We start from the raw sequence: 16,858 nt of genomic DNA on the forward strand, positions 1-16,858 counted from the left end.
GGTGGGAACCCAGGAGAGCTAGGCCAATTTCCCCACCTGTGGACAAGCCCTTAGGTGCTCTCCCAGATAATCAGCCCCAGTAAACACAGATAAGATCCTACAGGCCTTTCTTCTGCCAGGTTAGTTCCACAACAGCTCTGTTGATAGCTGCAGGTGATGGCTGGATCCGAGGTGGTGCCCTGAAGTCACAGGACTGTGGTGGGGCCTGAGGTGCGTGGAAGCAAGGGACTAGGGGGGTAAGGAACGCAGGCCTTGGACACTACCACCAAGAGGTGGGGCGGGGCTTGGGCGCTGCTTGTCGGGGGTCACACAGGTGCGGGCTGCAGGGGGGTCGCACAGTGGCAGGTGGTCTTCGCTCCTCTGGGGTTCCGCAGTGGATGGCTAACTATTGCTCTTCCTGGGTCTCTTCCCGGCCCGTCTGGTGGCGGAACTTCATCTCTGGCGTTGGAACTCCGTCTCTTCAGCAGTTTTTTAGAATAACCAAAAGATTGAAATAAGCAAATGAATAATCAAAATGGAGTATAGAACATAATGGATACTTAACTATGAAGAATAATGAAGCCCTGATGCCTCAACATGGGTGAATCCAGAGGACATTATGCTGAGTGACATTTCAGTACTGTCAGTCTGCTTCAGTCCAGAGTGACCATAAGTGCCACAGAACGAATTACTGTCCAGTTTACCATCTTCATCATCTCTGCTGCGCTCAAGCCCGTTGTAGACACCGTGTCAGTTCATCTCCTTGAGGATCTCCTCTCTCTCTTGCTAACTCTCTCCTTTTACAATAACGTCCTTTTCTAGAGACTGGACCCTCCCAATGACATGTCCAGAGTATATGAAATGAAGTCTCACCATCATTGTTCCTAAGGAACCATGCTATTGTTTTCCTTTTACTTTGGCTCTCTTTATAGTTTTTATTAATGCATTGTCTGGCTGTACCCTGATTCTTACAGAGAAATGGTGCTTCTCTTTGAATGTGGAATATGTTATTTGCAAAAAGTAACTTCCTCTCCTAATACTGACTGACAGAAGTGCACCTTGCATTCAGATGAGAGAGTTTGTCTCCTAAAAATAGGAGTTTCTGAGTGGTCAGATGGTGAAGCATTTGACTATCAGCTTAAAGATTGGCTGTTCAACCCATAGGTAGCTTAGAATCCAGGCCTGAAAATGTGTTTACAGAAAAGTGCAGCTTTGAAACACTTATGGAGCTGTTGTACTGTGCAAACATCACTTCTCATGGGTCAAAATTGACTCAATGGCAGGTAATAACAACATGCAAATATAAGATTATATTATGAATATGATTGTGTTATTTAGATTCATTTGTTTGAGGAGACATAAACCAAACTTAAGTTGTTTGGAAGAATTATTGTCAGAATCCCTAGGTATGTTTTGTTTTTCTTATATTTCACGAGTCACTAGTGAATACATAAGAATTAAAGCAAAGTACATATATTTGGAAACAAATGTATTTTGAAAAATATCATATATGGTTGGGGATGGATTTAGTTTAAGCTAAACATAGGAAGAACCTAAATCTTCCTGTAATATTGTCCCTACTATGTCTACATCTTGAATGCCATCGAATGTTCTTAGGTGCTTTCAAGTCTACTATGACTCATAGCAACCCTGGACACAGTGGATGTGAGCCTTGCCCTGAACTACACCACTGTCACAATCTCTGCCATGCCCTCTGTTGTATTCATTGTGTCAACCCATTTCGTTGAAGATCCTCTCTTTCTCTGACTGTCCACCTTTCCCAGCATGATGTCTTTTTCTAAGGACCAACGCCTCCTGACAGCATGACCAAAAATATGTGAGGCAAAGTTTCACTATCCTTATTAAGCACTCTCTTTTTCCCCTCTTGTTTTTTATTTATATCAATCAGCATAATGTCCTCCAGATTTAACCATGTTTAATGGACTCATTATTTTTTATCATTGAGCAGTATCCGATTGTGTGCATATGCTACATTTTGTTTATCCATTTCTTTTAGTATTTTTTTATTCACCTTTTCAAAGCTTTTGTATTATTAATTTCAATGAAAATTTACAGAAACTTTGAATTTCCATTTATTCATTGTTGCACTTTTTTCCCCTCCCAAACCTCCCCCCCGCCAGTACACTCCCCTCTTGATAAAGTAAAAGAAAAATTCTTTCATTATTTTACACCCTCCCCCCAGGTCCACTCCACTATGCAGCCTTTGCTCTGGACTCCCGCCATGACAGAAATACCTAATCACATATCCCTTTTAAACAGTTTTCTCTCTCATCTGTTTCAATGCAGTATACATTATTCAACCCATCTTTCTCAGTCTCCCCTCCAACCCCGAGGTCAGTCCTGCTTCACAACAGTGGCACCATGCAGTATTTGTCCTTTTGTGACTGAGATACTTCGCTCAGCATAATGTCCTCCAGGGTCACCCATTTTGAATAATATTGCGTGAGTTCCTTAATTTTCAATGCAGCATTGTATTCCATTGTGTGAGTATACCACAGCTTCTCTATCCATTCATTTGTTGTTGGGCACTTGGGTTGTTTCCAACTCCTTTCTTTTGTGAACAAAGCCACACTAAACATGGGTGTGCATATATCTGCTTGGATGTCAGCTATGGTCTCTTTGGGGTATATTCCCAGTAGTGGAATTGCTGGGTCAAATGGTATCTCCATTTGCAACATTTTTTAAAAAGCGCCATACCACCTTCCACAGTGGTTGCACCATTTTACATTCCCACCAACAGTGAGTAAGGGTTCCAGTTTCTCCACAACCTCGCCAGCATTTATTGCTTGCTGTTCTCTTAAATTTTGCTATTCTTTCTGGGGTGAGATAATATCTCATAGTTATTTTGATCTTTCAGTATTTTTAAATGCAGACATTTATTTTCTGTTTATGCTGAAGGCTAAAACAAAAACAAATTCAAACTGTAGTCCTAGAGGGATGTCCTTTATTTGTAAACAGCCCCAGTTTTTCTGAGTAGTTTGGCATCTGTCTACTTACTGTGTGTACTTGCATCTGCTCTGCTCTGCTCTACTCTGCAATAATGATTGAATGAAAATCCAACTTTTTTGTAAACTTTCATTAAAATTACAAGTTTGTTCTTTGGCATTTCATACAATATTTAGTTCTTTTGGCCAACATCACAATTCAAAGTTACTGAGTTTTTGTCATCCTTATTCACTATCCAACTTTCAAATGCAGGAAGCAATTGAAAATTTCATGGCTTAGATGAAGCAAACTTAAGTCTTTAAACTGACATCTTTGCTCTTTAGCACTTTCGAAAAGTCCTTTACAGCAAATATCCCTAGTGCTACACCTCTTTTGATTTCTTGACTTCTGTTACCTTGTGTGTTCAATATGGATTTAAGAGAATGAAATAATTGATTCTTTTGTCTGTCTATCATAATGTTACCTTTTGGTCCAGTGGTGAGATGATTTTCATTTTTTGAAATCAAGATGTAACCTGTGTTGAAGGCTTTAGTCTTTAAAGTTCTGCAATAAGGCTTCAGCTCTTCTTAACTATATGCAAGCATAATGCAAGCCGTTGCTAAGTTTTCCTCCTATTCTGTTGCCACGTTCTTTGTATATTCCAGCTTCTCATATGCTTTGCTCATCATACAGATTAAATAAGTATAGGGAAATGGTACAACCCGAACATACTTTTGCTGATTTTACACTATGCACTTCTGTTTATTCAGCTGCTTCTTGGTTTAAGTATAGATTCCCCATGAGCACAGTTAAGATTCTCATTTTTCTTGATGTTAGGCCATAATTTATTATGCCCTACACAGTCAAATTCCTTTGCTTAATCAATAAAATACAAGGAAACATCTTTCTGGTATTCTCTGCCTACAGGCCAAATTTATCTGACATCAGCAGTGATATCTGTCATTCCAGGACCTCTTTGAAATCCATCTTGAATTTCTGGAAGTTCCTTCTCAATATATTATTCAGCCTTTCTGAAATAATCCTTTGTTGTGTTGTTGTTAATTGCCGTTGAGTCATAGGTGACTCATAGTGACCCTATGAATGAAAGACCTGAACACTTGTATAACTTTCATCCTTTCCCTAGGTTCATAGGGTTTCTGGAGGCAAGCTATTTCGGAAGTGGATGCCACTCCTGCTTCCAAGTTTGTTTTAATCAGGGAGCTCTGTCAAACACTGTCCACCATGGATAACCATTATCGCTTTTGACACATCAGTGTCATAGTGTTCAGCTTCACAGCAACCACAAGTTACCTCTGTACAAATAGACAGACAAGGGCTATACAACACTCAGTATTTAAATTGAATGTAGTATTAATGATATTGTTTCATAATTTCCACACTCTGTTGGAACACTGTTCTTCAAACAGGAACCAACATGGATCTCTTCTAGTTGATTGGCCACGTAGCTGTCTTCCAAATGTCTTGGCATAGACAAGTCAGCAAGTACGGGACTGTATCTCTTTCCTGGAATAATTCAATTTCTCAGGCCTTTTTTTTTATGTCAAGGTCTTTCATGTTGCTTGGACTTACTCGTTCATTACCATTTTTTCTGAAATGGTTTAGTTATTTTTGGTATAGTGACTCTGTGTATCCCTTCCTTTTTAATTTCATGTTTCCTGCATCATTCCAAATATGGCCCATAGAATTCATCAATATTGCAACTTGAGGCTTTAATTTGTTCATCTGTTCTTTCAGCTTTAAAAATGCCTAGTGTGTTCTTCTGTTTAGATTTTACTAACTCCAGATCTTTGCACATTTCATTATAATACTGTGTGTTTTCGAGGTGACCTTTGACACTTCTGTTCATATCTCTTCAACATTTCTTTCCTTTGTTTTAGCCTCAATAGTGCAAGTTTCAAAGTCTCTTCTGGCATCTACTTTGGTCCTTTCATTCTCCTCTGTCCTTATAATTGATAATGGTCTTGACATGATCCCACAACTTTCCTGTGGTCATTGAATCTATTCTTGAGGTGATTTTTAAATTCATTTGGGATAGACTCAAATTGTAGTTTGGTTCTCATGGATTTGTTTTACTTTTCTTTATCTTGAGTTTCAAATTGCATATCTATGAGTCAGCAATTTTGACTGCTGATGTTCAACTTCTCTTTTGATTTTTAATATCTTTTTCCATAACTATAGTCAGATTATGTGTAATTCATCAGAATAAGTACATGTGTTTAGTTGCTATTAATGTTTCTTTAAGAATTATTTGCTGTGAATAAGTAACTGATTGCACAAAATTTTACCTTTTGATCCCCAGCTTCATTTCTGTCAATAAGGTCATAATTTCCAAATACCAGTCCTTTTTCTTTGTTTCCATCTTTTACATTCCAGTCACTAACTATTACTAAGTGCATTTTGCTTCTATATTCTGCCAATTTTAGACTACAAAATTGGTTTGTTGTTGTTGGTAGGTACCATCGTGTTGAGTACAACTCATAGCAACCCTGAGAATAACAGACCTGAGCCCTTCGTTATACTGTGCCATCCTCATCGTCTCCAACACACTTGAACCCATTGCTGAAGTCACTGTGTTAGTCCATCTGGTTGAGAGTCTTCTCTTTTGTAGACCCTTTGCCTTTCCAAGCATGATTTGGCTTTCTAAAGAATTGCATTTTCTAGCAATATGCCCAAAATATGCAAGGTAAAGCTTCACCATCCTTGCCTCCAAGAAATACACTGGTTATACTTTATCCAAGACATATATCTGTTTCTTCTTTTGGCACTCCTGGAATATTCAGTACTCTTCTCCAACACCACAACTCAAAATCATCGATTCTTCTTCTCACATCTTTGTTAATTTCCCAGCTCTCAGATGCATAGCAAGTAATTAAAAAGACCATAGCTTGAATCAGGCACTCCTTAGTCTTCAAACTGACTCTTTCCAAGCATGATGTCTCTCTCCAAGAAACAGCTTCTTCTAGCATTGTGTGCAAAGTCTATGAGACAAAGCTTCATTGTCCTTGCCTCTAAGGAGGACTCTGGTTTCACGTTCTCCAAGATATATGTTTGTCCTTTTGGCCATCTATGGGATATTCTGTACTCTTCTTCAACACAACTTACAGACATCTGTTCTCCCATCATCCTTATTTATTGTCCAGCTCTTTGGATACTTCAGAAGTGATTGAAAAGACCATGAATCAGACACAATTTGTTCATCCTTGGCTTTACTGGCTGATGGATGTATTTGAATAATAGTTGTATTAACAGGTTTCTGGAAATACTCTTTTTTTATAATAAATGTGACACCATTCGTCTTCAACATAGGGTATCAGAGGGTTGTCTCATACAAAATGGCCACTGTCAGTCCACTGACCTTAGGATGTTGATCGTTATACTGTCCATCTCATTTTTACAACTTCCAGTTTTCCTAAAGTCATACTTCCTACATTCCATGTTCCAGTTCTCAATAGACGTTTACAATTGTTGCATTATAGCTACTTGAAAAAATTTCTCCGAATACAAAAGTGACTCTTTAAAATCATTAATGCATTGACCAAATTCATCCCGTTTTCTCTGGTTTTTGTGGTTTATTCACTTCAAAATCCTGAAAGAGCTGTTGTAGACAAACACAGATCTTTAGTGATTCATTTAAATATGATAATAATACCACATATTCATATAAATGTTTCTAGATTAGCCATAAAAATTAATTTTAGTTCATTGAGGAAATCTCAAATAATTACATAGATTAAATAGGCAAAGAATATGGATAAATACTGTTCAAATAAGAGAAAAGTACTCTCAGAATTCACCTTGAAAACATTTAACACACACAAAAAAGTTAGCCTGCATTAAGATTTTACTGGTATTTGTAAGGTTAAAAAAAAATTAAATATTTAAAAACTTAAAATCCAGTCAGAGCTCTCGTAGCTTACTCTGTACTGAGTTTCCAAAGCTGTAAGTTATACTGAAACAGATTGCTCATCTTTTCCCCAGCTTTGGGTTAGCAGCTCAGCTCTAATGAACTATACCAGCAGAGCTCCACCAAGTGAGAATGTTAAATGATACAAGCTGCTTTATTGGATAAGGGTGGACAGTCTACTCTCATGAGATTTACCTTCTGAAAACCCACCAGAGGGTAATCTATGGGTCTGTTCCAGCTCGATGGTACACAACAAAAACAGATACTTTTAAGTGAGAAAAAAGGAATCCTGACAAAATTTGCATATTGATCAACTGGAAGAAAAATTACAGAGCTAAAAGCCATTCCATTGAGGATTTGCAGATAGTTTCAATGCATTTTATAGTAAAACAGTTTGGTGGGGTTTTTTTGGTTGGGGTTGTGTGTGGTTTTTTTGTTTTTGTTTTTGTTTTTTCAAAATATGTAACAAAAATGGGTGTTCTGGCAGTCCATAGCAGATTGCACTGCTAACCAAAATGTTAACAAAAATAAGCATCAAACTGAAACTTAAGAAAATTTGAAAAGAATGGTAAAGGTGGGGCATAAATAAAGGCTTACCTGGTACTCCAGGATGTGCACTTTCATGACTTAAGAACACTGTGTTTTATATTCTATTGTTTTCTTTTTTATAGGTCGTCAGAAACATGAAGAATTATAATTTTCCCATGGAGGATAGAAAATGATACCTTTTGGCAACGTTTTTCTATTAAATGCTAGATTTCCATCCCCACCCCTACCCCAATCTGTATATACAACTGCTGATGAACTGGCTGGGCAGGAGTGGTACACCATTGATTTTGAACATTTGATTTGAACTTCTTCCTAAAGGAGGGGTTGAGGTGCTAATAGATTTGTACCCCAGAGGAAGAGCTGATGCATCTTCTGGGACTTTATAGGGTATGGTCTTCTAAACAGAGAGGGTCAGAAGCTTTGGGAAGAAATGAGTACTTGAGTGCCCACTTCTACGAGCACGTACACTGCATGTCATCGGAAGCAGGCTGCCACGGCCGCCACACTCTCTCTTACCTCAGTTTTCACCCAGCCCTGAGATAGCCTGTACTGTGGACAGATACTCATCACTTGGGGTCATGCAACAGCATTTTCTCTACTTGTTACACTGATGAGCCTCATATGCCCCTTCATGTATTCTTTCCTCACCTTGGGTTCGTTGTTTAATCAGAATCCGATAAACTAATCAACAATGTGTATTCAGGACTTACTCAGTACAGCTGGTAAGCAAGTGAATCTGCAGACAGAATGAGGCTGGGTTAGGGTTGGACCAGAAAAAATTACCAGGGATAGAGGAAGGATCTTAAATACTGGTGGGAGAAGACCAGAATTCGACCACCAAACCCATCAGTACTATTTTGATAAATTTGAAAACATTATTCCTATTCAGACCCAAAGAACTTTTAAATTGTTATTTTGTAAACAATGTTTGTACTTGTCACAAGTCTTTGCTTTTTCTTCCTACTTTCTAAAAAAATGTTAACGATTTCTTAACAAATGAAGACATGCTACGTCCCTATAGTTTCCAATCTTGGAGTCTTATCTTTGGAAGGTGGTTCCAAGCATTTTTTTTTTGTTCCAAGCATTTGTCCTTTCTACTTTGCAGGATTCTTTCTCAGACAAGAGTTGTTGGCATTGGCTTTTTTCTGTAAAATTGTTCCTGTGGAAATCATGTATTTATTTATTCCTATACATTGTTCTGTATTCCTTCTATTTAGCAGTTTGTGCTCTCTTTGGAAATTCTGGAGGTGCTGAGAGCAGCTGAAGGAATAGAATCAGAATGATTAAAATACATTTGTTCAAGGGGAGCTCTGGTGGCCTAGTGGCAAGAAACTGCACTGCAATCCCAGAGGCATATGGTTCAAACCCACCAGATGCTCTGCCAGGAAAGGAAGGACAATCTCCACCTGTACCAGTCAGATTGGATTTGACGGTACACACACACACAAAATAATAAAATAATTTTTAAAAATCCATTTGTTCAGACTTCACCATCAGATTAAGTAAACCTTTAAAGAGGCGGCCTTTGCTGCCTACTGCCTACAACCACATATATCCCAGGTTACTGAGCAGATGATCCTGGTTCTTTCCCGGTATCTGCCAAGTGTGACACATTATATGTAAATGCATAGTATACTTTGCTCTCTTTCCAGTGTGATCTTCATGTGACTGATTGCTCTTTAATCCTTGACCACTCTAGACATGTTCTGCATTGAATTAGAAATGCCCTTCCACAGTGTCCTAGACCCTTCCTCCCACTAGTATTTTTTTTCTTTTTCTTTTTTTTTATTTTTGTGTGAGTGTACCGTCAGATCTGACTGGTACAGGAGGAGATTGTTCCTCCTTTTCCCGGCAGAGCATCTGGTGGATTCGAACTGTGTGCCTCTGGGATTGTAGTTGCAGCTTCTTGCCACTAGGCCACCAGAGCTCCCCTTCCCACTAGTATTTCTTTTCTTAATTCATGAGGCCTAAGCACCTTTCAAAATTACCCCCTACCGCCCTCAAAAGTGATGGACCTTGATCCATTTTATCTGTTATCTCTGTTATAAGAAAGTATATTATGACTGATAAGAAATAAGAGAAACTTTTTCCAAAAAGTAAGAATTAATTTCTCTGAATGTTCAAGTTTATTACAACTATTCACAGTATGTAGTTTTAATCATCATTATCTCTAATGCATTTTTTTCTTCATTGTATCATAGAGAAAACCTTCTTTATGAATAAGTGACAAAGTGATATGTTAGAAAAACAAGTTTAAACTTGCTCTTATGCTCTGTGAAGAGCCTGCTGATGGGACCATGGCAGGCCACTCCCAAGATCTTGGGCATTTCCAGGTTTTTATTTCATTTATTGAGTGCTCTGTCAGTGTTGCATTTCAAATACAGCTAATTGTTGGCATGTCCAGTAAGGGTGCCACCATTGACTGGATCCATCATCAGGTAAATTCAGGAGTTTTAGGACAAAGGGTTTAAGTGTATTAAGGAAAAAGTTCCGTAGATGGAGCTGAATTTACTCGATTTTCCATAAGTCCTAATGTTGTGACTTTTGCTGAATTCATACCTGAATTAACAGTCTGTCTTTGGCTGCTGGAAATAAAGGCCCCTGATTGCAGAGCTGATGGAGGTCCAAAGGAGATCAGAGGAAGTTTTCATTATCAGGAAACTATATTAGTTTTCTGTCAGGAATTATCTTTTACTGGTACTGAAATTTAGAGGCCAGACACTAACCTCAGGACACTATCCTATATCCATGAGTAAACATGGGGACTTGAAAATACAGTGGGATTTTTTTGGTTTGGTTTGGATTTTTCCCCCCTAACATTGCTATGACTGACTTTATTGAATGGATTAAAAAGCAATAAGAATGACAAAGTAATATACAGTGCTTTTTCCCCTGAGGCTGGGGGGAGCTCCAGGGCCTGGATTAAGGAATTGTGCTGCAATTTTAATGCACAAGCTGCTCTGTTGGAGGAAGATGGGCAATCTCTTTTGTCATTTACAGCCTCTTTAAAACTGCTAGAGGATCAAACTAATCAGTTGCAACTCCATGGCAATGAGAGTGAGCTTCTAAAAAAGCAAGGGAGCTCTGGTGGCCTAGTAGTGGCAAGAAGCTTCACTGTAATCCCAAAGGCTCCTGTTCGTATCCACCAGATGCTTTACTGGAGAAGGAAGGGCAGTCTCCTCCTATACTAATCAAATCTGATTTGACGGTCCATAATAAGGGAAAGGAAATTTAAAAAAAGGATATTGATAAAGTTGCACTAAAGGAAGATTTCTCTCAGTAACAAACAATAGAGGATAAAATAGTGGATTATATGTAAATATATTTAATACATATATTGTGGTTGACTGAGAAGAATTGGAATTACAGAATACTTGATCGTGCTAATGCGAAACCTATACTTGGACCAGGAGGCAGTCGTCAGAACAGATCAAGGAAACTGCATCGTTCAAAATTGGGAAGGGTGTATGCCAGGGATGTGTCCTATCTCCATGCCTTTTCAAGAACAGATTATCTGGGAGTCTGGACTCTATGAGGAGAAAATGTGGCATCAGGATTGGAGGAAGACTCATCAATCTGCATTATCCAAATGACACAACTGTGCTTGTGGAAACTGAGGAGGACCTGAAACACTTGCTTCAGAAGGTCAAGGACTGTAGCCTTCAATATGGATTGAGTCTCAGTATAAAGAAAACAAATATTCTCACCACTGGGCTGATTGGCAGCATCAGGATGGATGGTGATGAGATTGAGATTGTTAACACATAGCCACAAATGATGGCTATAGCCGACCCGCACATTTTAATTGAAGGAACATCATTTGTACGAAGTACACTAATGCATTTATTTGTTAATTATTCAGTAATACATCGGGGGAAAAAATGTGTTTCTAAGCACAATCATCAATTTAAAAGTATGCGTGTTAACAGCTTTAATTTGTTTGGTTTCACAGTCAACACTTCTGGCACCAGCAGCCAGAAAATTAAATAGATGTATTGCAACGGCAAAGTCTGCTGTTAGGGACCTCTCCAAAGTACTGAAGAGCAATGGTGTTAATCTGGAGACTAAGGTGTGCCAGATACAGGCCATGGTCTTTGCAGTCATTTACTGTGCATCAGAGAGCTGGACAATGACTAGGAAGGCTAGAAGGAGAATTTATGCCTTTGAGCTCTGTGTTAGAGAAGTGTATTAAATATACCATGGACTACTAAGAAAATGAACAGGTTCATCCTAGAGAGGCTAAACCAGGCTGCTCCTTGGAGACAAGGATTCTGAAGCTTCGTCTAACATACTTTGGATGTGTTGCAAGGCCGGACCAGTGTTTGGAGAGGAGCATGATGCTTGGGAGGGTGGAGGGGCAGCTCAGGAGAGGAAGACCCTCGCTGAGATGGATTGATTCAGTAGAGTATTGGAGGCAGGTGTGTCAGAGACAATGAGATTAGCACAGGATAGAGCATGGTTTAGGACTGTTGTACATAGGGTCACTATGAGTTGCAGATTACCTGATGGCACATAACAATTCCATTTCAGAATTTTTATTCTCAGGTTTTTGAAGGATTTGATTGTATGAATTTGTTTGTGGGGTGATTGTGGTTAATTCAGTAAGCATGGCTTATGATGTGTCCAGTTTGGCAGAGGACATTTTTCATTTACATATGTGCCCTGATGACTCAGTGCAGACAAAATCACAGGGAGAACTTTGCTATTTACCTGATGGAATTCAAGTTAGACCTTATTGAGTCAGTAATAAGAGAGTAAGACAAGGGGAGCTCTGGTGGCCTAGTGGTAAGGAGCTACAACTACAATCTCAGAGGCGGACGGTTTGAATCCACCAGATGCTCTGCCGAGGAAGGAGGGACAATCTCCTCCTGTACCAGTCAGATCTGATTTGACGGTACACACACACACACACACACACACACAAAATAATAAAAAATTTTTTAAAAAAAGTAAGACAAAAATTTCTCATTCAGGCGAGCTCTGGTGGCCTAGTGGCAGGAAACTGCACTGCAATCCCAGAGGTGCACGGTTCAAATCCACCAGATGCTCTCCTGAAGAAGGAGGAACAATCGCCTCCTATACCAGTCAGATCCAATTTGACAGTACACACATAAAATAATAACAAAATAAATTAAAAAATTTTTCTCATTCATTATTTACTGATCATTCTGGAGGAAGCAATGTGGGCCAGCCAATGCCTTTGGGTAATGATGATGGTTTTAAGTGAGAGTATGATGTGCAAGTCAAGGGGAGAGGTTCATATCTTACAAACTATCATTGAGTACAACAGTTTAAAAGTAATCACCAGAGTTGGCATTGAAGCTGCTTTTTCAGCTCCATGCTGCTGTAGAAATAACCCACAAAGTTAAAATTCTGTAATGATGATTTTGGAAGCCAGTGGCCATCTCCTGAACTTTTTCCAATTCTTTTCAATGTAGAGGTCAAATATAGAAGATTGGAGGAAGGTGTAAGGGTATAAATTAAAGCCTCATCCCACTTATAAATTAGAAAATACTTTGCTTTCCCTTTTTCCAGAGAAATGGGCATAATTCTTTTTTTAAAAAAATGGAATAGTTTCTTAACCATTTCTCTGTGGTAATTACCACCCCAGATAAATGGTTAATCGGAATTTTTAAGGAAACTATATACATTCTTCTTTATAAATATCTTTTACTGTAGTCTTGTTCCTTTAATTACAACATGACATTCAGGTGCTTGGGAACAGGCATTGGTGTTTAAGTGTTTACCAAATCCTGCATCCAAAGCTGAAATGAGAGTGGACTCCCTGGTACAGTAATAAAAATAAAGTCTATCCAACACAATAAAGGGTTTGCTTTCTTCTTTCAAACCAGCTGTTACTCCTTTCTCTATTTAGAGAAAACATGTTAGAGCTCTAATTCCCCTCTTGAATCGACAAGGCTTTGGCAGAGGGAAGAGGACTTCACTTGACGGTCCATTCGCTGGCAGTTCTGAACTGAGCTGCATCACTGCTTGGATTCTCAGAAGTGCAAATAATTTTTTTCAAGGGTCCTTGGAGGGCTTCATTCGCCAGAGGTTAGCTGGTGGGTGGCCCCACTTGAACAAACGGACTAGGAGACAGGCCCATAAAAGTAAGAAGGAACTGAGACAGCTGGACTTAGGCTTGGCCACTGAATTCCTAGAGGAATGGCATGAACTGTGATCATTTTGTTTGTGAGGATATAAAGTTTAACATACAGTTCCTGTCTCACAGAGCCTCCTTATACTATGTGAACACTCTGGCCCAGTTAAGGAGGAAATGTGTTTGCTCTGTAAGCACATGAGAGGGAACCTGTGGAGGAGTAGAAGCAATAAGGTGATGAACAAACTGAAAACTGAGCACTAAATAAGAGCCCTTGAAGTACAGCAGTTAAGTGTTTGCTGTTAACCAAAAAGTCAGGTTGAACTCACCCATCAGTTCTGCAGGAGAATGAACTAGCAGACATGGGGTAGGAGTGGGGAGGAGGGGTACTAGCAAGTCAGAGCCAACTCATAACTGATCCTCTAGCAGGTTTTCAGAGGAAGTTAATCACATGGGAGGAGATTGCCCACCCTTCTCTCACAGAGCATCTGCTTGATTTGAATCATGTGCCTTCAAGATTGCAGCACAGCTTCTTGCCCCTAGGCCACCTTCCATAAAGATTACAGCCAAGAAAACCTTAGGTGTGAAGTCTACTCTTGACGTATGAGGTCACTATGAGTTTAAATTGCCTCGATTGTAATACAGTACTAATGTCCTAGAAATTGTAGTTTGAGAGAAATGGGAAAATTTTTATTGTGTGCAACTGAGGTGATTATATCACAGCAACCCTATGAACAACAGATCTAATTGTTTTGACTAACAGATGCAGCCCTGGGTATACTCATCAGGCTGTATCAAGAAGTTTGGAAGACCACTACCTGGCCAACTGACTGGAGAAATCTGTTCCCATTCTCAAAAGTAATCTAACAATGTCAGAATTATTCAACAATACCTTGTTTTCAATTGTTTTTGGTCAAACATTCTTCTAAGTCGTATAGCACTGGTCTGTCCATTTGCTGTACAGAGGTAACTCATGGTTGCTGTGATGCTGAATACGATAACACTGATGTGTCAAATGTAATAATGGTCACCCATCTTGGGCAGTGTTTGGTGGAACTTCTCAGTTAAACTTGGAAGCAGGAGTGTCATCCACTTCTGAAATAGCTTGCCTCCAGAAACCCTATGAACTTGGAGAAACAATGAAAGCTATACAAATGTTCAGGTTTTTCATTCATAGGGTCACTGACTCAATATCACTTAACAAAACAACAATCATTAATATCATACAAGCAAAATACTACTGAAGATCATCCATAAAAGGCTAGACCAAACCAGCAGAGGTTCATGCTCAATTTAGAAGAGACCATGGGACCAGAAATATTTACTGAGAGCAGATGAATGTTGCTTGAAAGCAGAAAATACCAGAAGATTGTCTCTTATTGACTATGCCAGGGCATTTGACTGTGTCGATCATAACGAACCATGACTATACTGAGAGGAATAGAAAGCTAGAACAATTTAATTGAAGCTGTTGTCCAAATGCCACATACTTTGAATACATGCCTTGGAGGCAGGGATGAAGCTTGCAAAGGTCAGCAAAGAAGAGAAAGACTGAATGATAAGAGTTGAGACAGTGACTGCAGCAATAGGCTGAAGTGTGCAGGGTATGATAGGATTCAGATCTATTGTTCATAGGATTCCTATGAGTCCTATTCAACTCACTGGCACACAGCAGCATGTCCACAGCATGTGAGACAAAGCTGCTCCATTCTTACCTCAGAGGAGCACTGGCTGCACTTTATCCAAGACATACGTGTCTGTTCTTGTGGCATTCCTTGTGACATTCAATACTATCTCCAGCACCACAACTCAAAGACATCATCAATACTTCATTTGTCATCCATATCATTGTCCAGATCTCACATGCATAGCTAGTGATTGGAAAGACCATGGCCTGAGTCAGGCAAACCTTACTTAGCCTTTTAACTTGGCATCATCACTCCTCACTACTTTGAAGAGACCTCTCTACAGCAGACTTTCCCCAAACTTTTGATCTGGAACCAAGTAAGATAAAATCATTGACATTTTCAATGTTTTCTCCATCCATCTTGATGTTGTGATGTAATCCAAAGTGAAGGCTGTCATTTTTTATCTTCTCCAGCAAATTTGTCATCTACATAATGCAGATTATTGATGAGTCTCCCTCCAGTAACCACATTCTTTGTACAGTCTAGCTTCTTAAACAATTTGCTCAGCATACAGTTTGAATAAATATGGAGAATTGGTACAGCCCTGACACATACCTTTCTTTGTTTTAAACCATGCAGTGTTCTGTTTAGACAACAGCCTCTTTGTCTAGGTATAGATTTCATATGAGCACAATTAAATGTTCTGAGATTCTCACTTTTCTCAGTGTTGGCCATGTTGTTAAGTGCCATCAAGTCCCCTATAATTCTTAGTCACCCTATGGACACTAGTTCTGAAGCCTTCCCTGGCCTAGCCAATCTCATTGTCTTAGACAGTTCTAATCCCATTTCTCCAGTCACTGAGTCAATCTAATTCATCCTGGGTTTTCCTCTCCTGCACTGACTCCACCTTTCCAAGGATGATGTCCTTCTCTGAGGACTGGTCCCCCTTCTGGCCACGTGCCCAAAGTATGAAATGGAGCTTCAAAATCCTTGCCTCTAGGAAGCAGCTGGGTGTCACCCTTTCCAGGACAGACCTGTTTGTTCTCCTGGCAGTCCATGTTATGTCTCCAGCACCACAACTCAAAGGTATTGATGATTCTTCTATCATCCTTAGTCATTGTCTAGCTCTCTGACACATAGCATGCAATTGCTAAGACCAGGGCCTCGATCAGGCACCCCATAGTCTGCAGACTGGTGTCGTTGGTTGCTCTTCATACTTCAGAGAGGTCCCTGACAGCAGACTTCTCAGTGCAATTTGTCTTTTGCTTTTCTGACTGTTGGTGCCAAGAGTGTTGATTGTGGAACCAAGCACGCTGAAGTTGTTAACAATCTCAATCTCCTCTATCTGTCATGAAGCTGCCAATTGGCACAGTGGTGAGAATCTTTGTTTCCTGCAGTCCTTGACCTTCTACAGCAAATGCCTCATGTCTGCCTCAGGCTCAACAAGCAAGATTGTGTCATACATAGTGTTACTTCACACAGTCAGAAGGCTTTGCATTGTCACTAAAACACAAACAGACATTCTTTGCATTCTCTGCTTTCAACCAAGAGATTGATAAGTTCCAACAAGGACTGGAGCATGTATAGGAGTTGGTTGGGGTTTTGTTTTGTTTTGTTTTGTTTTTGTTGTTTTTTTTTAGAGGATACTGTTTCTTTTATTTTGCACATAAAACCACTGAAGGTGCTGCCTGTTGACATCTTGGGGATCACATCATGGTACACATGGCCCGT

The 16,858-nt window shown here is 39.5% G+C and overlaps 1 protein-coding gene across 1 annotated transcript in view; it reads right to left on the reverse strand.

Moving 5' to 3' along the window:
* Nucleotides 1-12,700: 12,700 nt before the first annotated feature.
* Nucleotides 12,701-16,858, reverse strand: part of LOC102857275 (alpha-enolase-like) — a 22,238-nt gene continuing 18,080 nt past the window's right edge. Inside the window, exon 4 of the mRNA XM_006902946.1 lies at nucleotides 12,701-12,839. Coding sequence (XP_006903008.1) covers nucleotides 12,701-12,839 — 139 coding nt within the window. The remainder of the gene's footprint in view (nucleotides 12,840-16,858) is intronic.

The sequence above is a fragment of the Elephantulus edwardii genome, unplaced genomic scaffold (genome assembly GCF_000299155.1).
Source record: "Elephantulus edwardii isolate Elephantulus edwardi_28Jun2011 unplaced genomic scaffold, EleEdw1.0 scaffold00475, whole genome shotgun sequence".
NCBI classification, from domain to species: domain Eukaryota; kingdom Metazoa; phylum Chordata; class Mammalia; order Macroscelidea; family Macroscelididae; genus Elephantulus; species Elephantulus edwardii.